Source organism: Macrotis lagotis, chromosome 5 (genome assembly GCF_037893015.1).
Source record: "Macrotis lagotis isolate mMagLag1 chromosome 5, bilby.v1.9.chrom.fasta, whole genome shotgun sequence".
NCBI classification, from domain to species: Eukaryota; Metazoa; Chordata; class Mammalia; order Peramelemorphia; family Peramelidae; genus Macrotis; species Macrotis lagotis.
In genome coordinates this window covers 239,190,752-239,215,681 of record NC_133662.1, presented here as the reverse complement: position 1 = coordinate 239,215,681, position 24,930 = coordinate 239,190,752, and the positions used below count along the sequence as shown (strand labels likewise).

At 47.3% G+C, this 24,930-nt stretch overlaps 3 protein-coding genes across 5 annotated transcripts; 1 reads left to right on the top strand and 2 right to left on the bottom strand.

Annotated features, from left to right (window-relative positions):
* Positions 1-680: 680 nt before the first annotated feature.
* Positions 681-8,728, bottom strand: TNFAIP1 (TNF alpha induced protein 1). Of its 2 annotated transcripts, none has more exons than XM_074189030.1 (7): positions 8,642-8,727; positions 5,010-5,337; positions 4,546-4,715; positions 3,743-3,832; positions 3,610-3,662; positions 3,298-3,493; positions 681-2,474 (listed from the first exon to the last, which is right to left on the bottom strand). In XM_074189030.1, the coding sequence occupies exons 2-7, from the start codon at positions 5,221-5,223 to the stop codon at positions 2,238-2,240; spliced, it is 960 nt and encodes a 319-aa protein (XP_074045131.1). In that variant the 5' UTR covers positions 5,224-5,337; positions 8,642-8,727; the 3' UTR covers positions 681-2,237. The 2 variants fall into 2 exon arrangements, with proteins under 2 accessions (XP_074045131.1, XP_074045132.1); XM_074189031.1 differs by lacking the exon at positions 681-2,474 and adding an exon at positions 2,485-2,606 and having other exon boundaries at positions 8,642-8,728.
* A 237-nt stretch (positions 8,729-8,965) lies between these two features.
* On the top strand, positions 8,966-23,245 carry IFT20 (intraflagellar transport 20). Of its 2 annotated transcripts, none has more exons than XM_074189033.1 (5): positions 8,966-9,135; positions 14,911-15,039; positions 16,070-16,155; positions 16,497-16,600; positions 17,575-23,245. In XM_074189033.1, the coding sequence occupies exons 2-5, from the start codon at positions 14,913-14,915 to the stop codon at positions 17,693-17,695; spliced, it is 438 nt and encodes a 145-aa protein (XP_074045134.1). In that variant the 5' UTR covers positions 8,966-9,135; positions 14,911-14,912; the 3' UTR covers positions 17,696-23,245. The 2 variants fall into 2 exon arrangements, with proteins under 2 accessions (XP_074045134.1, XP_074045135.1); XM_074189034.1 differs by having other exon boundaries at positions 8,968-9,135; positions 17,309-17,663.
* On the bottom strand, positions 17,866-24,805 carry TMEM97 (transmembrane protein 97). Its single transcript, XM_074189032.1, has 3 exons — positions 24,625-24,805; positions 20,930-21,074; positions 17,866-19,991 (listed from the first exon to the last, which is right to left on the bottom strand). The coding sequence occupies exons 1-3, from the start codon at positions 24,748-24,750 to the stop codon at positions 19,747-19,749; spliced, it is 516 nt and encodes a 171-aa protein (XP_074045133.1). The 5' UTR covers positions 24,751-24,805; the 3' UTR covers positions 17,866-19,746.
* Positions 24,806-24,930: the final 125 nt, after the last annotated feature.

The following is a 24,930-nucleotide window of genomic DNA, read 5'->3' as shown; positions in this document are numbered from 1 at the left end:
GGCCACTCCTGACCTGGGCTGATGAGGAGTAAGGATAGAGCCAGCAAGAGTTTTTCCCTCTTGGTCTCTGGTTCCTGACAAGGGCAGGATGAGAGCACAGAAGGGTCTCTGGCCAAGGTTTTAGACACTGTCCACCTTTCTAAGAAAGGCTGTGGGGGATCCAGGGGGATTGGGGAAGGTGACCCATCGTTACTGGAGATAGAGTTGGTTAACACATTGGGTTCCTGGGCCATGGTGAAAAAGAATTATAAAAGGGAGTCTTGGGTTTAACTTTGATGATTAAGACTGACAGAATTGCCCCCAGAGACCTCTCCTTTTTTCTGTCTTGTCTGGAGGATGAAGAATTGTATTTTTCAGGGCGGCTAGGTGGCATAGTGGATGGAGCACCGGCCCTGGAGTCAGGAGGACCTGAGTTCAAATCCGGTCTCAGACACTTAATAATTACCTAGCTGTGTGGCCTTGGGCAAGTCACTTAACCCCATTGCCTTTCAAAAAACCTAAAAAAAATTGTATTTTTCTAAGAAAAGTAAAAGTAGGGCTGCCTGTACTGGCAGCACAGCTATGGGTCATCTACCCCTTCCTTGTCCTGTTGGAACTGCTTGGTCTATTAGGACCCAGTGAGCAACACGGCCTATTTCAGGTCTTCAAAATTAGATTGCTTCCCTGCCTGGGAGGACCTGCTTTGGTATAAATAGACCACATAGGGTTGGATCTGGGAGGGAAACAGTCATTTGGAATGGGAAAATGACCAAACTGACAACTGGCCACTTCCCGTCACGGAAATAAATTCCCACTTGATATACAGTGTAACAAGATTTTATTAAAAATTAGTGTTTGCTTCCATTGCCTGTGCTAATCAGGGAACAGAACTATTGCCATTTAAAAGGTTAGTGAGAAAAGTGAGGCCCTCATTGAGCCAAGGGCCCACCTGACCTTTGAGGCAGAGAAGGGAAAAGAAACCCCAGGACCTCCCTCAGAGCCAGAAGCAGCCTGACCACCAGCTCTGGCTGCTGATTGGCTCAAAAGGGTCTTTAGTTTCAGGCACAGAGTCTGGGGTAGGGGTGGTAAATAGCGGTGCTACCCCCACCATACCATACCCAGCTCTCTTAACCCTTTGGTGGCTATCAGGCTAAGGAAGGTCATCCAGTTCTGATTTTAAAAAACCAATACAAAGGGCAGCTTCAAGACAGGACAGTCATTTCAAAAGTGCTATACAAGGCGAACACCGGAGCCACATGTGGGGGAGGCCGTGGTGGCAGGTTCTGCAGCTCGGCAGCAACTGATTGTCTCCGACCTGGGTTTGGCCAGTGCTCTGGCTGCTGATCAGCTCAGAGCTCAGAGATGAGTGACTTAAGGATTTCTTGGTGAACACTTGAAAAATAGACCTCTACTTTCTGAATTGGGGGGGGGGTAGTGTTTTCTAAAGAAAACTGTCCAACTACTTTGCCTAGAGCTACTATAGTGTTTCCAGTAAACGCAGCAGCGGTCATTTCAAAAGACCCTGTTTTCTGAAGGTGGCAGTCAGGGCACCATACAGCAATGCCCAGCAACTCATCTTCCATTCTACAGGAGAAAGGCTAAGGAAAGGGGGTGACACCCTGTAACTCAGCAGGTACCTTCCTGTCCAGGCAGGGGGTTGAGGAACCCTTTGAGAAGCAGAGTGAGTGGAGGCCAAAAGGGAGGTGCCAGCAGCCCAGCCCAGCATCTTCCACCTCATGTCCACCTTCAAGAGAGAATATTTTAGACTCTAGCAAAATCAGATCAGACTAGAAAAGATCCCAAGGGGAGGCATACCAGCAATATCTCTGGACCTGAATTCTCAGCCCTTACTGGACCCCAGAAAGAGGCCCTGAAGCAGCACCCAACCCTCGCTCCCAGCCCAGACTTTAGCAAAGGGCACAAGGCAGAGAGTACAAGGAAAAACCAAGGTCTGGATCTTCAGGGTCTCCTTAAGGAGAACTTGGAAACGTCGAGCCCCAGATTACAAGGCTATGTGTGTCCTGGAGAACAGTGCCTTTGGGCTATCATGGCAGAGAGCCGGGAGACTGCAGGGAAGGGCTAACTATGCCACTGGTGGGCAAGGTTCTTGCCCCTCCCACCCTTCTTAGCCTCTCCGGAGGATTCTGTCCCACCCTGGAGGGGGGAGGCAGATGCTGGCCCCACAAGTGATGCTGGGATGGGTGCACCAGCAAGAGGGGGAAGCTGGGTTGTTTGGGTCCCACTGCCCAGAGGCACCGTCAGTCCCGATGAGAGGACTGGTGGCTGAGCTGCCGATCATCATAGGTACTGTAGCGTTTGACATGAATGCGACGGACTCGGTCCCGTAGTTCAAAGGTTTCCTCTTCTTCACCGGGGCAAGCCTGGCTCCGGCTCCGGCTCGTGGCCTCCAACAAAGAGTTGTCAGGGACTCGAGGTGTCTCATAGAGCAGGACATTGAGAGTCTCCTCATAGATTCGGGCCTCTGGGAACTCCACCTGGGGCCCAGGAAGACCAAAAGGGCTTTAGAGAGGGTTCCAAGACTGGTGGTGTGATCACATACTGCTGCCTTGGAAGAGAGCCCCCAAACACCAAAGCCTCATTTTGTGCAGGGCCTTAGTTTTTCTCGTCTATGAAATGGAAAGAAATGCTCCTTTGTGCTTCAGGAAATCTCTGTGGCTTCTTGTGGGAAGGACAGTTATGCTGTGTGACATACGGTCAACAGAACATGGTGATTGGGGGGATTGGCTGATCTGGCCTCCCAGTGTGTGGAAAGTTTAGTTTTGGGGTGTCCAGACAGCTCAGGTCTTTCTGGACTGACTGTGGAAAAATAATTTTACTTTCTTGAGCCTCTGTCAAATAAGGGTGTTGGAAGTGATTTCCCAGGTCCTTTGTAGCTTTAGCTTTTAACAGCATTTTCTCAATTTCCTCATTGGTTAAATGAGGTGGACTCTCCCTCAGCCACCTATCCCATGGATTTTTGAGATGCTAAATTGATACCATGGATGGGAAAGGGCCTGAGAATGGTCAGGTCTCCCAGCAGAATTAACCCATTCAGAGACCCACAGCCATGCCTGGGCTGTACTGCACCAAACCCAACCCTCCTGAGTTGATTGGGGAGACTCGGCGCTCTCATCCCTCCCCTCCTCTCCCCTTCTTGGACATCGCCAGGCCCTGATGCAGCCCAGCCTATTCTGTAACTCCTCTACTTTCTGCGGGCATGCTCAAGCTTACCTAACCCTTCTCGAGGATACTGGTCATGTCTATCAAGACGCCAACTCAGTTAAGAGATGGACGCTGGACGCCCATGGCCTGGCCTACCTTTGTCTGTTTCTTCTCAGTGGCGTAGACGATGGAGGTACAGCACACCTCGGCCAGCTTCCGGCCCTGGCCGTAGAAGGACCAACAGCAGATTTCATCTCCGATAACGTCTTTAATGAAGAGCACGCGGCCGTTGAAGCGTAGAGAGAGTTTGTCAAACAGCTCGATGTTCTTCAGCAAGTGGTCATCAGAGTTGCTACAACAAAAGGTCATTGGAGTGAGCCCACGCGCCCCGTGTTGGGAGCAGAGAAGCTGCCGCCTGGGCTGGGTCCCCCTCCCTCAGACTGCAGCCACCTTGGGCGTCCCCCCTACCTGGTATAGGAGTACTTGTTGTTGCTTCGATTATACAGTAGCTTTACCACAGGCTGTAGGGAAAGGTGGGAAAAGGTGATGCAGCGGGGCTGCCTCTGGCCTCCCTCCCCACCCTCCGGGACTGTGGCCCTACCTTAGTAGAAGCTTCGATGAGCTGCTCTTCCTCTTTTGGTGACGTGATGATGGGGATGTTGCACACGGGTTGATAGGAATCCTTCTTATCCTGCATGGGTATGAGTGAGAGGAGGGGCTGGGTTATGGGGCTGCTGCTAACTTCCTTCTGTGTGCCTATCACCCAGGGTGCTGAGTGTTGCTGGCAGAGCGGCTCTTATGCTTAACGCCTCTGCCCATCCCTTCCCAAAACCCGAGTGGGCAGACAGGACAGAGTGTGGATGGGAAGAAGACTCAGAGAGGGAAAATCAGGTCAACACCCATTATTTCTATACAAATATCTCATTTTTATCTTCAGAATGATCTAGTTTATCTCATTTTACAAATGAGGAAACTCAGGCAGGCGGCAGTTAAGTGACTGCTCCAGGGCCACATAGCTAGTCAGCCTCTAGGACTGGATTTAAGACTCCCAGCACTCACTCCACTGTGAATCTTGCCTAGTAACTTGATCAAGGTCACACTTTACTTGGGGGCAAGATAAGGCCTGGAGCCAGATGTCCTGCTTCCCTGGTCCAGGGTCATGCCACTGCCCTGCAGGCCTGGTGTGACTAGGGCTGTACCCTGACTTGGAAAGCATCCCTCTGGGCAGTGATGACTGAGTGATGGGTTGGTGGCCTCCAGGACTTGGCAATGGAGGCAGTCAAAGGTTAAGGTAGCCCAAGATAAAGGGTTTGCTTTCAGTCTTTCTTGGGAGGCTGATGTGTCTCTGCCCAGAAGGGAAGGGGAGGGATGCTGCTTGGGCACTGACATTGCTCCTCTGCCCACCTGCAGTGCCGCCTGGCACATGTCCACCAGGCCCTGGATGAGGTAATATTTGGCTTCTGCCATCAGCTCCTGGATCTCTTGCCGATTCTGGGGGAGGGTGATGGTGTCATCGCGGAGGTAATTCAAAATGGTGCCAAAGTGCTTTCCACATCGGTCTATGAGGATCCAGCCTGGGAATTCAGACCAAAATCCAGGGGGACGGATTACTGCAGGCCCCAGAAGCCTTTGTTCCTACTGCTCCAGAGCAACAGTAGGAAGGGGGGTGGGGTGGGGTGATGTGTACAAAGGGCTGTAGGATTGAGGGAGGGAAGTCACTTCACTCCTGGGCCCTCACCCACTGTAAGACAAGGAGCGGACTAAGCCACCTCCAACCTCCCACTCGGCTCTACAAAGGGAAAATCACCACATTTCTCGAGTTTGCCCAAGGAAACCCCCCAGTCCAAGGCTCAGTCTTGGGTCCTTACCCTCCTTATCAGTCAGCACCTCCATGCGCCCACTGAACATGGCCTTGAGCATGGTGTCATGCCGAGTGAGCACCCGCACCGTAGTGTAGTACAGGGAGCCCCCCACATTGAGCTGGATGTATTTGTTGCCCATCCCACCACCCTTGAAGCCCCCTGGCTTGGGCTTAGACCCTGAGGCTGGGCAGAGGCCAGCCAGGCAGGTGTCTCCGGACATCTCCCGCTGCAGGTAGATGACCACACGGCAGGAGGTGGGCCTGGGGCGTTCCACTGTGATGGAGGAAGTCACAGGCAAGCAGTTGGTGGAGGCCAAAGCCTCATAATCTCAGGACTGAAGGCAGAAGAGAAGAGAGAACAACAGAAGTCAAGAGAAGGGTAAATTTAAGAAAAGAACTTCCAATAATCAATTAAATCTTAGCAGCCAACTGGTGAGACTGAGAATTTGGTCAATCTCCTTGAGGTGATGCTTCAGACTCCACATCAGAGGCAAAGGATCAAGCAAGTGTCTTATTTTTCAATGGGAGTGAGTTTATTGCACCAGGTAGACCTAGGAAAAGATGGCATCTACAGTCTGGCAGCACCTGCTCCTCTTATCCCTCTAGGCCCCCATGAAAATAGCTTGACAGCCCTCAGAGATACAGAGTGAGGAACCAAACTAGCAATAGGAGAGCAAGCTGAAGACCCTTGAAGACAGACAGAGGGTTCACAGGGACAACAAAAAATGGTATCATGAGATATTATAAGACATTTTATGGGTTTTTCTTTTTTCAGTTTTTTTTTTTGCAAGGCAAATGGGGTTAAGTGGCTTGCCCAAGGCCACACAGCTAGATAATTATTAAGTGTCTGAGACCGGATTTGAACCCAGGTACTCCTGACTCCAGGGCCGGTGCTTTATGTGCCACCTAGCCACCCCTAAGACATTTTGTAATTTTCAAATAAGAGTCCTGCCAATCCCAGATATAACGTATACCAAAGGTTTGTCAAAATCCCAACACTTAATTCAAACCAAATGGGAATCTCCCCAATATAAGATTTCCCCAGGACTCAGATAAAAAGCATTTGAACTGTCCACTCAAATAAAGAGGAAGTTGGTTTCCCTCTCCTACTCCTGCTCTCCTGCTTCCTTCCTTTTGTTTTTAAAGTAATTTAAAAAATTTTACTTTCTGGTTTGAATTCTTTCCCATCCTCCTCTCAATACTGAAGAAAGCAAGTTACAAACTTGTTACAAACATGCTGAAGAGTCACCACCAGGGATTTCAGCAAGGGATGAAAAGCAACAATGACTGGAGAGAAAAGATTGGAACAAGCTGATATGAAGCCACTGACATCTTCAACTGTCAGACTTGAAGGTCAACTGAGAGGGTAGGACTGGAGAATTATAAACATGGAAGTAATTAAATCTACGAGAGCTGAGAAGTGCGACAAAGGGAGAAGCTGGGGCAGCTCCGGGGTGCAATGGATAGAACACCAGCCCTGGAGTCAGGAGGACCTGAGTCCAAATCCAGATTCAGATACTTAATAGTTACTTAGCTGTGAAAGCTTGGGTAAGACACTTAACCCCATCTCTTACAAAAAAAAAAAAAAGGGGAGAAGCAAGAGCATCCAGAAAAAGGAGACTGAGAAGGAGCAGTCCAAAAGGGAGAAAGCTAGAGAGTTCTAGGGAACTACCACCCCCTGGATTCTTTTTAGTGGGTTCTGGTGCAAAATTCATGCCAGGCCTAAACATCATTAGTTTTCTCATGTCTAATAAATGACAGAAGGCTTGTCTTCCTGAGAGACAAGACAGGGGTTCCCAGCCCTTCCCTATCTCCTAAGTGGAGGAAGAAGGCCCTGGAAAGGTTTCATGACAGAACAGACACATGATGGACCCCAAACACTGGGATTTTTTGGACATGGCATTCTGGATGCTTCAGGTATAGAAGGATAGAGACCACATCTCATGGATTGGAGACTGATTCTCCTCCCTCCCCCACTTTTAAAAGCAGCAGGGCAGAGTTATTAAGGGGTGGTCCTGGAAGTCAGGAAGACCTGAGTTTGAATCCTAAAGGACTCAGTCACTTAACTTTCCAAGGACCTCTGGCAGCTTTTTAAGACAATAAATACACAGATCTGCTTTTATAGAAGGATGAACTCTCAGGAAGAGGCATTAAGGAAAGTCACCCTAGTTTGGGGAAGTGCCCAAGGATCGGTGCTTGGTCCCAGGATAAAGGTATTACCAAATTTCTGATGACAGAATCTTAAAAGATCTTTGTAGGATAGAATATTGGGCCATATCTCCTAAGAAGAAATTTAATAGTGATAAAGTTAAGGTCTTTCATTTGGACCCAGATGGATAACTATACAAGCTAAGGAAAAGGGTATCAGAGAGGTGGAACTAGAAGGGACTAAGAAGCATTCACCTAGGCCAGCTCCTTACTAATGAGAAAACAGAGACCAAGACCCAGGAAGGAATGAGTTACTCAAGGTCATATGGCTAGTAGCATTAAGGCGGTGATGTGACCAAAGAGTGGTTTGCTGGCTAGGAGTCTCCCAGGTTGAATGTTTTTGCCATTAGCAGTGAGCTACATACAGCACTGGTGGAATATCAGAAAAAATGAATGTGGTCTTTGGTCGGGTGAGGGGAGACGTAGGGAGAAGAGACACCTGATGATTTCTACTCCAGTTAGACTCATTTAGGAAATTTAGGGGGAAGAGGGAAAATGACAACTACAAGCATCCAAATGGCCGTCATATAGGAGAGGGATTAGGTTTCTCCTTCCATGGAGGCCCGAAGTTGGGACAATAGGTGGAAATTGTGGAGAAACAGGTTTTCTTTGTGGGTGAAAGTTGCTAACTAGGAGAGTGAATGGCTGGCCTCAGGAAGCGGGGGGCTCCTGCTGGGCGGGGATTACTTCCGTACAGGTTGGACCAGGAGTGGCCTCTGCTTTGCCTCCTCCTGGACGGAGGACAATGGTTATCCTATCTAGAAAAGGGAAGAAAGGGAGGAAACCTGGTCTCCGCCTTCTGAATTTGTGGCATCGGACCAGAAGGGTGTTTTCCGATCTGCCTTTCCAACCTGTCGAACCTTCAGGAACTTTTTGAAGCTTCCCCTGGCCCTTCCCAAGGAAGCCGAGAAAACCCACAATTAGAGGACGGAGCAAGGGGGCTTCCCAACTTGGGAGGTCCAGGGCCCAGCGGCCCTTCTCACATGCAGCAGCTTGTCCTGGCCAAGGCGAGGGCTCTGGCGTTCGGCCTGGACCGGGCTCCGGGGACGATGACAGCCGCCCCGAGTCCTTCCTTCCGGACCCCGCGGGGCCGCGGCGTGGGGAGGTGTCGGGGGCCGGGCGGGTGCCACGAGGCCCCGGGGAGGGAGCCCCCCACTGCTGCCTAGCGGGCAGCCGGGAGGCCCGGGTCAAGGGCGGGGTGCGGGGGCCAAGTTCAGCCCGGGCCCGAGGAGGCCACGCGTGGCTGCCTTCCATTCACCAGAAGTCGGGACGGAATGGCCGGGACGAGAAGAAGCTGCCCCGAGCAGCCCTCCGCCTCTCCCTCCCTTCTTCCTCGCGCCCCTTCCCCCGGCTTCCATCCTCCTCCTCCTCCTGCATCTCCGCGCCTCCCCGGCCTCGGGCCCCCGGGGCCGGGCGCGGCCCTTGTCCTACCTGGGTCCCGGGAGCGTCCCCCTGGGCTCTGCGCCCCCCACGCCGCGGCTCCGGCCCTCGACCCCCGCCCCACGCGCCGCTCGTGAGCTCACATCCTCCGCCGGCTCCACCCACGAGGACCCGCCCTCCCGGCTCCCCCGCCGCGCGGCGAGCGCGCACAACTACAACCCCCAAGATGCAAAGCGCACGCAGGCACGTGTCCGGAGGGGCGTCCGCCGCTAGCGTCCTATCCCCGGAGAGGCGGAGACCGACTTCCGGCGCCGCGCGCTGCCTCTGGCCGCAGACTCGAGTTCCCGGCAGGCGCTTCGCAGAGGGCGTTCGGCGCCTTCCGGCGGCGGGGCCTCGGCGCCGGAAGTGACGCGCCCAGTCAACAGGCTTGTAGCCGTGGCGGCGGCGGGAGCGGGCGGCTCCGGGCGGCGGAGGCAGCCAGCGACCGCGGAGGGGAGCCGCCGTCTCCCGCGCCCGCCTTGCCTCGCGGCCGGCCCCGGCGGCAGGTGGGTGACGGGGCCCCGGCCCGGTGCTCGGAGCCTCGGCGGGTCCGGGCCGCGGCTGGCGCGGGGAGGGCGCTGCCCCGGGGAACCCTAGTGGTGGGGTGGGGGGCGGGGCCGCGAGGGTCGGGAAGGTGACCCCGGCCCGGGGCGGGGGGCGCGGAGGGAGGGAGCTCGAGGAGTGCGCGGTGCCGCGGGCCTGACCCGAGCCTCCGGCCAAGTCACCCGAAACCTGAGTTTTAGCCCCCCCCCAATTAAAAAAGTTATGTTGGGGCCCTTCCCCTTCCAGGGGTCGTCAAAAATGCCCAGCCTCTAGTAAAGGGTGACGCACAGTGGACAGAGCACCGGCCCAGGAGTCCGGAGGACCTGAGTTCAAATGCGGCCTCAGACACTTCCTAATGACCTAGCTGTGTGGCCTTAGGCAAGTCACTTAACCCCACTGCCTTGCAAAAACTTAAAAAAAAAGGGGTAACTACTAGAAGGGCCTGCCCTATTTTTTTCTTTCATTTTTGTGCCCTGTGTTGACATGAAAAAAACTGTTAAGGATTTGCCCTATTTAGGGTGATAAAAGTCTTAGGAATCATCAAAAGGTCCACAATCTGGTCTTCAGCTTTGCAATTTCAGAAATTTTTCACTTTAGTCTATAGATAGTGAATAAAAATGTATTAAATGCCTACTATGTGCCCAAGAAAGTAGTGCAACAGATGGAATGCTGGGTCTGCAATCAGGAAGATGAGTTTAAATGTGATTTCTGATACTTAATAGCTGTGTGATTTTGGACAAATCACTTAATCTTGTTTGCTTCTGTTCCTTATCTGAAGAAGGAAAAGACAAAATACTCCAGTATATAAAATACTCAGATAGGGTCAGAGAAAAGTGATCACAATCAAAAAATGCCTTGAACAGCCTCAACTCTGTGTCTGTGGTGTGTGAAACGGTCAGAGAGAACCAGAACTTGTGATGTGAGGGCTTGCCAAGCCCTTTTCAGTGCTGCTCATCTACCTCTGGTGTTTACTGTCACCCAACTCAGATCTATGACTCCCAAAAAATTCAGCAGTCACACCCCAGAACTGTTTTGGTAGATGGGCTAAATCAAGATGAGGGTAACTCACATGCCATAAATGAAGGGAATGTCTACCCCAAGATTGTGAAGACTTCACTGGGTAGATAGGACAATTTGTTCCAATAACCAAGAAGGGGACCAAAGCCAGTGCTATAGAGACTTAGTGCTTAGTCTGACATTGCCAGTCATTCTGAGTTTTTTATCCTGACAGCCTTTGAGGATCCCAGAAAAATGCTTCCCTGAAATTCAGTTTACACACAAATTATCTCATGTTACCATTGGTCTTCTTTAAAAATGAAGGATGAACAACAATAATACTGTGTTCCTGGCATGGCTAAGTTAGTTGGTTCTTATTCTCCATAGTTGCACTCTCTATAATGTTGAAATTCTTGGTAGTTAAGCTCGAGAAGGGACCTCAGTGTCTGGTATCTTCTGCCAGTGAGTTTCAGAATCTTTCCAAGACAATTTAAATGGAAGCGACTCAGTTTTCTGACATGCTGCTTGGCAGACTGACCAGGTTTCACAGGCATATGGCAATGAAGTTAGCACAATGGCTCTGTGAAACTTCAGCCTGGTAGTCAATCTAATACCTCTTCTCTCCCATACTTTCTTTTGGAACCTACCAAATATTGCGCTAGCTTTGGCAGTACAAGTGTCAGCCTCATTGTTAATGTGTACCTCCTTGGAAAGGACACTGCCAAGGTAAGCAAACTTGTCCCACGGTCTTCAAAACTTCTCCATTTGCTGTAATCCTTGGTTCCACATATGGATGGTGAGATGCTGGCTGATGGAGCACCTGAATTTTCTTGGTCTTCTCTGTAACATCAAAGTTATCACAGAAGAGAATCGATCCATACTTTGTTGCATCTCAGCTTCAGAGGCTGCATGAGGGCACAATCACCTGCAAATAGAAGATCGTACACTAACACTTCCTCCACTTTGGTCTTGGCTTGTAGCCTTTTCTAGTTGAAAAGTTTGCCATTGGTGCAGTAGCTGACCTTGAGGTCATGTTCATCCTCAGTGAAGGTATTTTATAACATGGCTGAGAACATCATGCTAAAAAGTATGGGAAGAAGGACACATCCTTGTTTGACTCCATTGGTGACTGGGAAATCTCAATAGCATTGTCCACTATCCAGATCCTGGATATGCAGGCTGTCATGAAATTGATGTATAATACTACTGAACTTCTACAATACAGATGAACTTCTTTGGGCAACCAAATTTTGACATAATTTTCCATAAATACACATGACTGATGGTATCAAAGATTTTGGTCAGCTCTATAAACAGACCTCTTGTCTGCTCCTGGCATTTTTCCTGGCAGCAAACACTGTATCAGTGGTTCCTCAACCCTTTCTGAAGCCACACACTTGCTTTCAGGGAGGTGTCCATCTTCCAGATGAAGGATCAGCCTATTGAGAAGGACACTGGCAAGAATCTTAGCAACATTAACTAAAAGAGAATTACCCCTGTCATTTCACAGGACAATCTATTCCCTTTACTGTTATAGAGATGGACAGTAGAAGCATTCTTGATTCTTGGGGGGGATAACCTCTTCATGCCATGTAACCTGGAAAATTTCAGTCAACTTTTGGATGAGCAAAGGACCTCACCCACCTTGTAGAATTCAACTGGAATAGTATCAGTAACAGGTGCTTTGCCACATGAAAAGAACCTAATGGCATTCAAAAACTTCTTCAGTTGAAACTTAAGCTAGGGACTGACTGACTTAAACTTGAGGTAAGCAGTCAATGGCTTTTGCATTGATTGGAAATGTTCAGCCCATCTCTCTAGGATCATGTCCCTATCATTAATCAATGTGGATCCATCAGCACTGAGTAGTTGAGGTGCATCATGTGTCTTTGACCCATAAATAGCTGTCAGGGCATCATAAAAGCTTTTTGGATTGTTATTATCCACATAAAACTGAATTGCATCTGCCTTCTTACTGAGCCAAGAGCCCTGCATCTCTCTAAGCTTTACTTTTGATGGAATTAAATGCTGCCTTCTTAAAAATGGATGAACTATCCTGCTGGATAGCCCCTGTGGAGTTCTTGTTTTTCTTTGAGCAGCTGCTGTGTTTCCCCTTGTTTTCATTTTGCCTTGGGGCCTGCTGCTTTGGTTCAAAGTGAATGTTTACCTTGGAGAGGCTGATCAAGCACACATTGCCTTTGTCACTCTTCTCCTTATAATCACATAGTCTATTAGATGCTGTGAGAGTGCATCCAGGAAGTTTTATTGTGTTTAGGTAAATGGACAACAGTATTTGTGGTCATGAGATGCACAAGGCTTGAGTATTAAGTGACCATTGCTGGTGAAGTTTCCAGTTCCAATCTTCCAAAGGACTCCCTGCCATATCTGGTAGTCTGAACCCTTTCTAGCATTAAAGTTACCCAGAATTTTAACCTTATCTTCTTTTGGACAACTTTTTCTTTGACTTCATTAGGGTACATCATGATGGGAGGCTAAGTACTGATGATGGTGGCAATTGGGACTTCCCTGCAAGTAGCAATTGCATTGTCTGATGACTGTCTTTCACTCCTTTTGGTAGACATACAAGCTTGTTGACTGGATTACTTTACTTCAGCCACTCCGGAAAAATGTGTATCCAGCCCGGACTTCAGTAAAGTGACCTTCATTTGCCAGCTTTGTTTCACTCAGGGCTGCTATTTGGATGCAGTACCTGAGTTCTCTTGGCAGCAGGAGCTGTTCATCTTTCAAATCTACTGGATCTTGCGTTATCGAGGAGAGTGCACATTCTGTGCACCAATGGTGTATGGAATCATCTTTGAAGTTGGGTTTTTTTTCACTTTTTTTGCATGTTTCAACTGCAGGGTGGCATCCCCCACCTGCATCAGTAATCAAACTAGGGTTGAGTAGCAGACAATTTTTAGGGCACCTTTTCTAGCCCCTTCCTCACACCTGGAGGCAAACAGTGCAATCCTTGGACACCAGGGATTGCTGAATTTCGCTGCTGCTTCCAGTGCAGACTGGACCCTATGTCCTGGGCTGCCTGTGTGTATAGGGTTGTGATGACAGCTGGCAGTGTTTCCACACCTGCTGCTTCATTACTTGCCTGTAGCCATAGGACTTTGAAATAGGAAAGGTAAAGTAGTATGGATAATGTCTTTTAATTTGTGTGTAGATTGAATTTAAATGAGGCAGAGTTGCACGAAGTCATCATGGTCCACTGGCAAAACAGAGTCAAAAGACTACTGATGATGACTCTAGTTGCAGTGGATGACTTTGGTATTATCTAAGCAAGCTCCTGCTGTAGCTACCTTCATGGCCATTAGAACGAATTATTTTCATCTGTCCATTCCACCAGCAGAAGCTTTACATGCTTGAAACAGACACCTCTCTTGATTCACTGAAGAGTTTTGAGATCTACTCCCCCCAGTTACTCTTAACCTTAACATGTCTGCCAAAATGGCTTACTGGGTGGTGGCCTCTTTGCATGCTACAGCCTCTTGGAGCCGCAGGTGAGAATTAGGTGACTGAGGTGGACATCAGAGGTGGAAAGCGACCCTGAAAAGGACTCTTCAGCTTTCACATCACAGGTACCAGTATTCCTTGAACACACCCTTCAACCAAATTAAAAAAAAAAGTCCCTGCTTGCTTATAGTCTATTGGGGCAGAGATGGTAAACAAAAGGCAACAGAAAGAAATCCCCTCCAGGATACTGACATGGGGACCTGAAGTTTGAGGAGTTGAAACCAAAGAAAGCAGCTGATGATAAGGAAGCTACCAGGAAGAGTGTGAGCCCTCTTCAAAGGACCTGGGAGCAATTTATTGCTCTACCTCTCTAATTCCAGGGGCTTATCCTAGGGAGGCAGGATGTTCCCAGAGCTGAAACCTTGCAAAGTAGCTGATGTCAGAAGAAGGTAGCTGGAAAAGTAGACATTCACCAAGGAATGGCCAAGTCCTGGGGAAACTCAATTGCAGTAACCAAACTCCTAGGGTTGATTTGTAATCCAGAATGCCAAGTTAATTAATTTGTAATGGAAGAATCATCCTGTTTGTCTGCATGGAACACTGCTGTAGATCTGCTGTGGAGATCATTTATCAACATTTGAAAGTGGCTTGGTGAGCCCAACTTGAGAGCAAAGGGTGTTGTATGTTTTGGGGGTATATTCACCTCAAGCTAGGGCATTTTAATGAAGTGTCCTAGACATGTCTCTATAAAGGTCTAGTATCACCAGTCATCTGTCATCAGAGGAGCACCCACACTTTCTGGACTGTCCTGGCAATACACTGGCAGGGCCTTCCTCTTTGGCTCTTACCACTATAAGACTGGCCTCATCTTAATGCTTTACAGTAAAACTGGTTACAACTGGCCAGGATTTACATTCTAGTAATGTTCTTTCTTAGGGATCCTGAGATTCCAGGTCTCGTTGAACCCATATTCACCAATCATCATTCCACATGGGTGGTACCTTTGACAGACAAGTGGACTTTATTCCTCCCTGAACTTTGGTCTTCATAGTGGCATATTTCATTCCTGCCGTCTGAGATCATACCCTCAGACTAGAGTTTCTGTTCTCTGAGGAAAGGTAGAGGGGGAAATGTGTAGACCTGTGCAGGCCAGTGGACCAATGAGGATAAGTTGCTTTGGAATTATGAGCATTTTGATGTTGACTTTAGTGTTGTGTTGGGGTGGAGGAGGATCTTGCTCTGGTCAGTGAAAGTGAAGCATTTGATTTTTGTGTTTCCAGCCATGGCTAAAGACATCCTGGGCGATGCAGGCCTGCACTTTGATGAGCTGAACAAGCTTCGAGTGTTGGACCCTGAGGTGACTCAGCAGACCATAGAACTCAAGGAGGAATGCAAGGACTTTGTGGACAGTGAGTAGCTCATGACCCTCAGTCCCAGAAACCAAGGCTCAGGCCTTCCTCTATATGAGGAAGTCAGGGGGTCCATGCTCCTGCTTACCTCCCCCTTGCTACCATCCTCCTCTCTTTGGTTCAAGGGTTACTTATGAGTGTGATCCTATTTTTGGAAGACGTAGGAGTCTGCTCTATTTCTGCCCTGGGCCAGTTTACTCTCCTTTTTCTCCTCTTACATGTTAATGTCAAACTTAGTGCAGGCATCTCATTGGCATAGCCCAGTTTACTTCAGGTACTTAGGGAGTTGGCATCACCATGACGACTGATCTTTCTTAACAACATTCTTCTTAATGCATGGGAAGGTATTGGGGGTCCATTTGCTCTTACATTGGCCTCTTTCTGATCAAAAGATTAGAAATTAACTTTGACCAAGGATAGATCTTTCTTCCCCTCAAGCTTAATTTAAATAAAATTTCCTCCAAACTCAAACAAAAGGTTATTAGTAATCCATGGTATTATGTTTTATCAGTAACAGCTAGGCCTGGCTAAAAAAAGATTTTTTTTTAACAGTTGATTTATTAATCAGGAGGCTTGTGCACTCATTTTTATCTTTGCCCTCATGTGCCCTCTCATTATGATCTTGGCTAAGTCATGTAACCTCACTTGGACCTGATTTCTCCTTAGTAGGGTAATATTTGCCTTTCCCCGCTCCTTCTGCCAAAAGCTAAATGTAGGAATACATAAAGAAATGCATTGGGTTCTTTGGTGTAAAGGTTAACATAATTCTGTGTGGTTATGTGGGAAGAGCAAATTTCAGTCTCCCACAAGAATCCTTTGATGGACTAAAATAGACAGTTACTCCCTAGAACGTTGGGGCTTAGTGGAGCAAATATGCCAGAAGCCTGAAGGGTCATTGAAAGGTTCTTTCCCAGGGCATTGATGATTTAAGAGATCAAATTTACCAGAATAAGGTGCACAGTTTTGCCCAGGCAAAAGATGCCCTCTAATTGACAGGAAATAAAACTTTTCATTTTTCTTTCCCTGAAAGAAATCGGCCAGTTTCAGAAAATAGTAGGTGGCTTAATTGAGCTTGTTGACCAACTCGCAAAAGAAGCTGAAAATGAGAAGATGAAGGTAAGATTAGAATGTCTGATGTATGTTGTAATGAAACCTTGCTTCTCTGACTTTTCCTGCCTTCTTCCTTCCTTTCTATCCCAGGCCACCTATTTTAAAGAATCATCATGAGGCAGATTTCAAAGCTAACATTTCTTTCATTGAGGATAGGTTAAACCAAAGGTAGACCACTTGTGCCCTCCCCCTCTTTAATATTCTGAATAGCTTTTCCATCACATCCCCTATTTGTAAGAGTAGTCCCTACTTTCTTTGTTCATCCCCTTTTCACAATTTACTTTTGGGGGGGGGTTTGAATATAGCTGGAAATTGTCACTCAGCTTTCTGTCATCTGTTTCCCACAGGCAATCGGAGCACGTAACTTGCTTAAATCCATAGCAAAACAAAGAGAGGCCCAGCAACAGCAGCTCCAGGCTCTAATAGCAGAGAAGAAAATGCAGCTAGAAAGGTAAAAATTATGAGCTCATTCATAACTCAGCTCATTCTACAAGAATTTCAAATTTTGCTATTAGGCTTTTCGCGCCTGTCCCCCTAATGCTCTCACCTCTTCCTTCCATTGGAGTCAGGGGAACTATATGCCTTAGAACTGTTGACAAGTTAGATTTGTGTTTTCATGGAGAAACATTACTTTTATTACTTTTCTTGCTTATATTGAGCAATTTTTATCCTCACTGAATCTGATTCTTTCTTCCCTCCCCTTTTCAGTGAGTTATCCCTTATAACAAATTAGAGAAAAACAGTTATCAGTAAAACCAACATATCAACTGACTCTGATGGCATATTTTGGTGTCCCACACCCAGAATCCTCCCCTTCTTGGAAAGCAGGGAGGTGAACTCTCAGCTTAAAAGGAAAAACTAGTTGGGGGCGATTATGGATGTCTTTACTGTAGGACTGAAAGTTGTCCCAGCACATCCTGCAAAGAAATGTGCTTAAGGTAGAGATTCTGATTTTATGATATTATTTCTTTTCCATTCTTTACTTAATTTCTTCTGTCTTCTTGCTCTCACTCCCTTTTTTTAAACTTTCCCAATCTTCTTGCTTCCTCAGAATCATGTGACCACCTTGCTTCCATTACTTGTGCACACAATAGACAAGTGGGTTGTTCACCATCATTTCATCTCTCTTTAGGACTTGTAACAATTTTCTGTCTTTCAGGTATCGGGTTGAATATGAAGCTTTGTGTAAAGTAGAAGCAGAACAAAATGAATTTATTGACCAATTTATTTTTCAGAAATAAACTGATTTTTACAGTAAAAACCCTATAAAAAAACCCCACAAACTCACAAACCCCCCCCCCCAATTCCCATCTCTCACACCAACCCCTATCATTCCAATAAACTTGACCACATGTGCATATATGCAATTTGGGATTGTAATAAATACCATGTCTTCTTGAAAGGCAATAACAAAACTTTTTTTAGACTCCTGTCCAATTGTAGCCAGATGGCAGTAACCAGGACCTGCCTGTCCAGAAGCCAGGACAGCAGGGCTGACCGTCTTTCCGCTGTGGACTCTTCTGTGTTGTCAATCTCTGACCTCTAGTTACATCTGTAAACAAACACCAGTCCTTTTTTGAAGCACCTAACACTTTGAAAGGAATAAGGCAATAAATTATTATTTCTATATTTTTTGCTATCTGCTTGTACTTTAAATTCATATTTGCACTTCTCACTGGAATATTTTTTTCTCCCCCTCATAATCGACAAAAGAAGTCACAATTGGCAGCCATCTTTATTTGAATTAGTTACACAAGTCTGATGTCAACAATTAAAGCAAATACCAATTTGTGAGGAGCGATTTATAAGGCGGTCACAGCACATCGTGAATAAATGAAAAAGCCTTTATTGAGTATTTGTTCATGCCCTGGCATAAGCACTGGGGCTACAGAAACAAAACAAAAGCTGCCCGCCCAAGAAGTTTACATTCCACCATCCAGGGAAGAGTATTTTGGTCTTTGAAGTCACAGGGACAGTGAGTAGAATCACAGAGAAACTGATTGACATGTCTTTCCAGGAATGGCAATACTGCTCCCAAAGGAAAAGGGCTAAAGGAGAATTAGGGGGTTGGGGGGGAAGGGTAGTCCACCCTGTGGCAACATGATGAGATGCCTCCAGGAAGGGAGCTGGAGGAATGTCCAGTAGAGTCCCTAGAAGGTCTTGGGGTCGGGGGAGCCAGCCTGCATGCAGCTGCACCCAGCTGCTACATAGTAGAGGCAGTGTTGCTTGGAGCTTGTGCCACTATTGGGGGAATGCAAGCCTAGCTTTGGGGAACAAATTGAAGAGTAACCAGTAGGTCACTGTCTGACAAGTATATGAAGAGATAACAAAATATGATGAACAGCTACTATTCATCTCCATTGGCAGGTAGAGAGTTGAATTGTGATAGAAAAGAATGTTTCATGGTGAGAATCAAAGACACTGGATGACAGCAGGTCAGAAGGTTTTGGAAAATGAACAAGATAACATTGCTTGGAAACCAGGGGTTAGGTTAGGTGACTTTCTAAAGAGACTTAAGCAGGGGGCAGCTAGGTGGTGCAGTAGATAGAGCACCGGCCCTGGAGTCAGGAGTACCTGAGTTCGAATTAGCCTCAGACACTTAATTAACCTAGGTGTGGCCTTAGGCAAGCCACTTAACCCCACTATCTTGTAAAAATAAAAAAACAACTAAAAACAATAGAGACTTAAGCCCCAGAATTCTTGGAAATCAGTAGACTCAAGGGAAGCATTAGTCAAGACTATTTCTGATTGAAGAGTTTGATGGCAATGGACTTTGTATCCAAAGAAAAATATTAAAACCTTTTCCATTGAATGTTAATTCCTTTTAAAAAGCAAACCTAGAGGGGGAGGCCAGATGGTGCAGTGGATAGAGCACTGGCCTTGGAGTCGGGAGTACCTGAGTTCAAGTCCGGCCTCAGACACTTAATTACCTAGCTGTGTGGCCTTGGGCAAGCCACTTAACCCCATTGCCTTGCAAAAAAAAAAAAACCCTTAAAAAATAGAAAGCCAACCTAGGGACCTAGGGAATCCCATCCCCACTGGAGAAATACCTCTGGAATGTTACCGGAGTTACTATATGACCCTTTAAGACCAGTTCTAAAAGTATAAGTCTCAAGTAATAAGGATATTGAAGTACTCAAGTTTATTAGGCCCCAGGGTCTATAAGATTGGGTGTTTTTGCATTAGTTTGGTCTGATTTAGATTGGGAAAAACAATCTTCATGGAGAACTGTTAAGTGGCCTGTGAAACATGTTTCTTTGACCAGTCCCAATGAGAGAAGAGAACCAAGTAGTTGGTTATTCAGATTATAGGTCAAGCTAACCTCTATAATCTGGCTGATTAAATAGTTTCAAAGACACTCTTGTCTGGGGATTCTGGTGCTATGTTCCTTCTAGGAACACAGAAATGACACTTAAGGCACCCCCTAGGTATTCCCTACTGTTACCCTTAGCTTCCCCTCGGCAGATCAAACCTGAAATGGACTCTTTCACCTGCCATCTGACCTTGGGGGTTGCTGATGATGTGTTTCAAGGGAGGGCCTAGAGAGACTGAGCCCAAACAAGGACCAGGGGCTCTCCCTCCCTTGTCAATAGTTCTTTATTTTGTTTTCTTCTTCCTTTTCTCTTCAGTGCTGTAGTGAGGACTCCAAAGCATAAAAAACAGGAGTATAAGTGGAATGAAGAAGTAAGGGGCATAGATGGATATAAGGCGGAGGCGATCTTGGAATGTTTTAGGTCCTTGGGTGGAATTCTCAAACAGGATGTGGGCACTAATTGGAATTAACGTTGTCATTGTATGAACTGAGTAGATAATCGCAGGGATGCGGATCCACTTGCAACTTCCTAAAAGAATTATAAGGGAAAAACTTCAATGTTTATAATGCTAAGAGAACAGCAGTTTGGCCTCCCTGGAAAATCCCAGAACAGTTCTCCTTAAGTTCTACTCCAAGAACAGGAGCTTGGGTTCAAAAGAAAACCAAACTTGGTAGTGCTGCCTGATGACCAGGTTTCCTGGTCTTAAAAGGATGAGGGGAGAATGGTGGGCAGAATGGGAACCTGGAAACCTCAGGACCACTGGAAGACAACCTCAATAGCAAATATGTGGGCTAAAACATCACACTGAACCAAGCAAGAGGCTTTTTTTTTAACCCTGCTTAGTATCATGAACTCTTCTTAATGGCTGGGTATGTCTTCCTCTTGGTGTCATCCTAAAAAAATGGGAACATTAATAATTTTGAAAATACTGACTTCAGGCTCTTTAACAGGATGACAATACTGTTTGTAAGGCCGTCCCCACAAGAAAAGAAAGGTCAGTTATAAAAGCAAGTGAACCATGTGCAGCATTGTGGGGGGGGGGGGGAGAGCAAAGCTAGAGCTAGTGACCAGTGGCCATGAGTTGTAACAAGTACGTACTCTCTGCAGTGCCCAATGAGTGACAAACGTCAACATCAGTAGCTAACCTTTTGGACCCTTGGCCAGTGGTTTCAAAAATCTTGTCTGCCTTGATCTCTGACTTGCCTTTCTGGACCCTTTTCAAGTTTATGTTTGTTCTCTTCTTCTCAGGCCTTTCCACTTCATGAGACTACCAGGTCTCCTTTCTTGCCTGTCCTTTAAAACCTTTTATTCAATTCCTATGCCTGTTTTCAGGAGTGTTTTCTGGTCCTCCCCAGAACTAGGTACCTCCCCATCCCCAGTAAGCACACTTTCTGAGGCTTGCTTTTTGAGTTAAAAAAAGGTTTCCAGACATAGTAACTGAAAATCTTTCCCCATTGCTTACTAACCTTTGAAGAAGGCATATGCTGCAAAGGGAAAGATAGGCAGCTGGATCACAATCTCACATAAAAGAAACGACTTGAACCAACTTGGAGGGTTCAGCATCAGGGGATCTTTAAATGCTTGGATATACCACTTCAGCATGTCTGTCAACTGAAAAATATAAGAGGTTAGCTCCTGGCCCCTGGGCTCACACAGATGCTTTCAGTCACCTGACCAACAAACCTTCATTAGCTATCATGGATCAGCTTCTTCAGAGCTAGAGATAGGACTCCATTTCGACTATACCCTTACTGGCACAGTCTGGATGAGCTATTTGATGAAAGCCCAGCACATAGGTTTATCTGATTGTCATAACAACTGATGGAGGACGCTTATCCCCATTTTACAGATGAAGAAATTGAGGTTGAAATTAATTATCTTCACCAAGCAACCTTCTCTATTGTTTACTCAGCTTTCTAAGGATTTTCATTGATGCTCTGCACATAGCAGGTATGGATAAGAACGCTGGAACATTGTTCAGCAGAACAATGACCCTTTTCACTTTACAGAAACAATCTTAAAGGAAGTATAGATTGGTGCTACAGTTCCTGAGCTTGTAAATAATCATTGCCAAGAAAGAAAAGAATATCAATAAAACACTTAAAAATAAAAAATAAAAAAGCCAGAGGGGTCACAACAAGCAATTTTGTTATATCCTTATTAATTTTAATGTTTCTTTAAAATACAAAATGTGTATTTGTCATTATTTCATATATAATGCTCTTATTTTAAGGCTATTAGGATGTTTATGTTTGTGGATAGATTGGTAGGTTTATGATAAAAAAGTTAGAAAATAAAACTAGTGGTGTGCCTTACAAACTAAAGATAACTGAGTTGCCACTTCTTGGTCATACCTCCCCAACCCCACCTTGCCCTCACTCACATCTCAAGGTCCACCATTTCTCCTAAATCATATTTTCCTTAGAATATCATTCTGAGTTTAGGCTACAGAAGGAATGGGAATCAATTTTAATCTAGATTTTACCAATGTAAAAAATCAGAATTCATCTTTTCATGTTGGCACTGAATAGGGGCAGGGAGAAACAAATAATTTATTTGGGTTGGAGGATGAAAGCAACAAACTTGTCTTTTTTAAAAGGATCCCAAAGGTCTTGACCTGAAAGTTCAAAGCAGGCATTGGCTATCTCTTTATTTGGTGTTAGGGGCATTCTGCCCCATTTAACCTCCTTTGGTTTGCTATGACAATCAGGAAAAAATATCAGCATCATTTACAGGAAACAAAGACAGAATCAAATGAGAAATTTAGTACTCTAATGAAATCCAAGGATATTCTTCTTGTTAGTTTTTGGAGAGGCATCTTTGTTGGAGAACTGGCCTTGCAGTTTGGAAGAAACTGAGCTCTTATTAGCAGCACTGACTTGTTTTTAAAAGGATTTCAAAAGATTCTGGTGTTTGAAATTTTGCTAAACATGTGGGTACAGGAGTTACTTTGCATCTAAGCAATTCTACCTGAAAATTCAGATTTATCCAAAACATTAGAGGGGGTGATATGCCTTATAAAAGGATTCACATGGAGTGGATAAACTTAAATATACCAAATGTATCCGAAATGATTCAATGTGAGAAGCTTTTCAGAAACACTATAAAGCAAAGCTTACCAGTTCAGTATCTTAATGTTAAGGTACTGAGAACAAGTTATTTCTTCTCACCTTCCCCCCAACTCCAAGGTAACAACCTGACTCCTACCTGTGCCCTACCACTACTCTTAAGTACTTTAAAGGTAGTTGAGCTGATGCCCAGCTGTAAATGAAACTTATAAGGAGCTGTGGAATTCTCCTGGTGTGAATTGGCTCCTCACCCCATGCTGGTTTTGATCTTAGACTAGGCTGAAGGGAAAAAAGTCCTGTTAATTTAAGCTTCATGGTCTTTTTAATTTGCCTTTGGACTGTTTTTTTTGTTTGTTTTTTCCTAGAATTCTATCTAGCTTATTTCCAATATTATATTGAATAGTCATGGTGGTCATAGGCATCCTGGTTTCACCCCTGAACTCATTGGAAATGCTTCTAGATGGTTTTAGATAGAGGAATGGTTATTATTTTAAGGGAAGCTCCATATAGTCCTGATTCTGCAAAGGCACATTAGAGAACAAGTTGCTAAAAATTAAAGCTGTCCAAAGGTGTGGTGATCTGCCTCTGGAGAAGATACTAACCCTCTTTGGAATTCCTGATTCACAGGCTGCATGATCATTCAGCAGGACCAAATGACTTGTCCGGTGTCTGCTGATTGACATATCGTTATTAAAGTGGAGTTGGGGATGTTAATCATGAAGTTTTGTCATCGTGTCTCTGTTCTTGTGGCATGCCTTTGGATGGGACAGGGTGTGGTGAAATGCACCCGCTTCTCTCATATAATTCTCTCCAAACCAGGTGAGATTCTATTCCTCTTTGGCTACTTAAACTTGATCAAACTTTGAATTATTGATTTCAGATGGTCCGCTTAGGCTGTAAATGTATTTTCTCCTGTTAAAAGTTTGTTTTAATTGACTGAGGTGAACTGACAGAATGGTTTAAGAAAGTATTCAAAAGCAATTGGTTAGCATCGAACTGGTTTGGACTACTGACTTAAAAGTGCATTTGAGGGGCAGCTAGGTGGCATAGTGGATAAAGCAGTGGCCTTGGAGTCAGGAGTACCTGGGTTCAAATCCGGTCTCAGACACTTAATAATGACCTAGCTGTGTGGCCTTGGGCAAGCCACTTAACCCCATTGCCTTGCAAAAACCTAAAAAAAAAAAAATTAAGCTTCAATGCCACAAGGGCTCAGGGATCCTGGGCAGACCCAGTCACTGGGAGGGGATGATTCTTCCTCACTAAGGAATGGTGGAGAGTTCCTTCTTAAAGACAGGTTTATTTCCTGCTCTTTTGCATTTTTTTTGCTAATGAACACCTTGCCTCTCACCCAGACCTGAGTTTGAGCTCTGACCACTGCCCGTTCTAGCCCAAGGAGCACCGGGTCCTCGAAGCTGCCTTCCCATCCTGCGCCCCTCCTCCTCCCCTTAGTCTGTGCCAGGGGCGCAGCTCCTCCGGCCCCACTGCCACCTGCCAGGCGCGGGGGCACCGCCCTCACCTCGGCCTCTCAAGAAGCCCCGTTTTCTTGAACACTAAGTCACAGAGCGCTCCCCGACCCAGCCTGGCATCGCCCCCTGCCCCCGTCTGGTGCGCGTTATCCGTGGGCTTTTCTCCAGGCCTGTGGCCTCCACCATCTGAGCGCGGGCCGGGGCGGCCTCCAGCACGCCGCGGGGGGGCCTGGGCGGCGCGGGCACGGAGGGGGCCCCGGACCCATCAGCGGGCCCTCGGTGAGCCGCAAAGGGGCCCGGGCCCACCCCGCCCGCGGTCCCTAGCCAAGGGGCCGGTGGTGGGGCTGAGGAGAGTCCGCTGCTCGCTGCCCCCCGGGGCCGGGGCCTGGCCAAGGCCGGGCTGGAACCAGCCGCCCCCCGGGAGGCCCCGCAGCGGGGCGGGGCTGGGGTGCCGGTTTCGGGAGGGGGCGGGGGAGGGGCGGAGGCGGCCCCCGCGGGCCCGGCGGGGCCTCCGAACTTTGGGGGCGCTTTGCTCACAATCCCCGCGGGGGGCCCGGCGCCGGGGAGGGCCGGCGCGCGGCGCAGGCGCAGTGCGAGCCCGCGCCCGCGCGCATGCGCCCGCCTCACCTCGCTCGGGTACAGGTCGGGCGGCAGCAGCGGCTGGACGTCGAAGAGCAGCGTGATGGGGATGTGCGTCACGAAGTAGAGGCCCAGCAGGTACTCCAGCGCCCGCGCGCCGCCCCGCGCGCCCATCGTGGCCGGGCTCGGCCGCACGCTCCGCAGCAGCGGCGCAGGCAGCGGGCGGGCCGGGCACGGAGCGGGCCCGAGTGCGCGAGCGCCGGCAGGAGGCCGCCGGGACGCCTCGGCCGCGCCGGCCCCGCCCCGGCGCCTCGCGCCAGGCCACGCCGGCCGCCCCGATTGGCCCGCGGGGCC

Coding starts and splice junctions, on each gene's coding strand:
- IFT20 (XM_074189033.1), top strand. CDS start 14,913: ATGGCTAAAGACATCCTGGGCGATGCAGGCCTGCACTTTGATGAGCTG. Junction 16,156..16,496: donor CTGAAAATGAGAAGATGAAG/GTAAGATTAGAA, acceptor TGTTTCCCACAG/GCAATCGGAGCACGTAACTT. Junction 16,601..17,574: donor AAGAAAATGCAGCTAGAAAG/GTAAAAATTATG, acceptor AACTTTTTTTAG/ACTCCTGTCCAATTGTAGCC.
- TMEM97 (XM_074189032.1), bottom strand. CDS start 24,750: ATGGGCGCGCGGGGCGGCGCGCGGGCGCTGGAGTACCTGCTGGGCCTC. Junction 21,075..24,624: donor CCGACCTGTACCCGAGCGAG/GTGAGGCGGGCG, acceptor TATATTTTTCAG/TTGACAGACATGCTGAAGTG. Junction 19,992..20,929: donor AGCATATGCCTTCTTCAAAG/GTTAGTAAGCAA, acceptor TAATTCTTTTAG/GAAGTTGCAAGTGGATCCGC.
- TNFAIP1 (XM_074189030.1), bottom strand. CDS start 5,223: ATGTCCGGAGACACCTGCCTGGCTGGCCTCTGCCCAGCCTCAGGGTCT. Junction 4,716..5,009: donor GGTGCTGACTGATAAGGAGG/GTAAGGACCCAA, acceptor CTGAATTCCCAG/GCTGGATCCTCATAGACCGA. Junction 3,663..3,742: donor TCATCGAAGCTTCTACTAAG/GTAGGGCCACAG, acceptor CTTTCCCTACAG/CCTGTGGTAAAGCTACTGTA.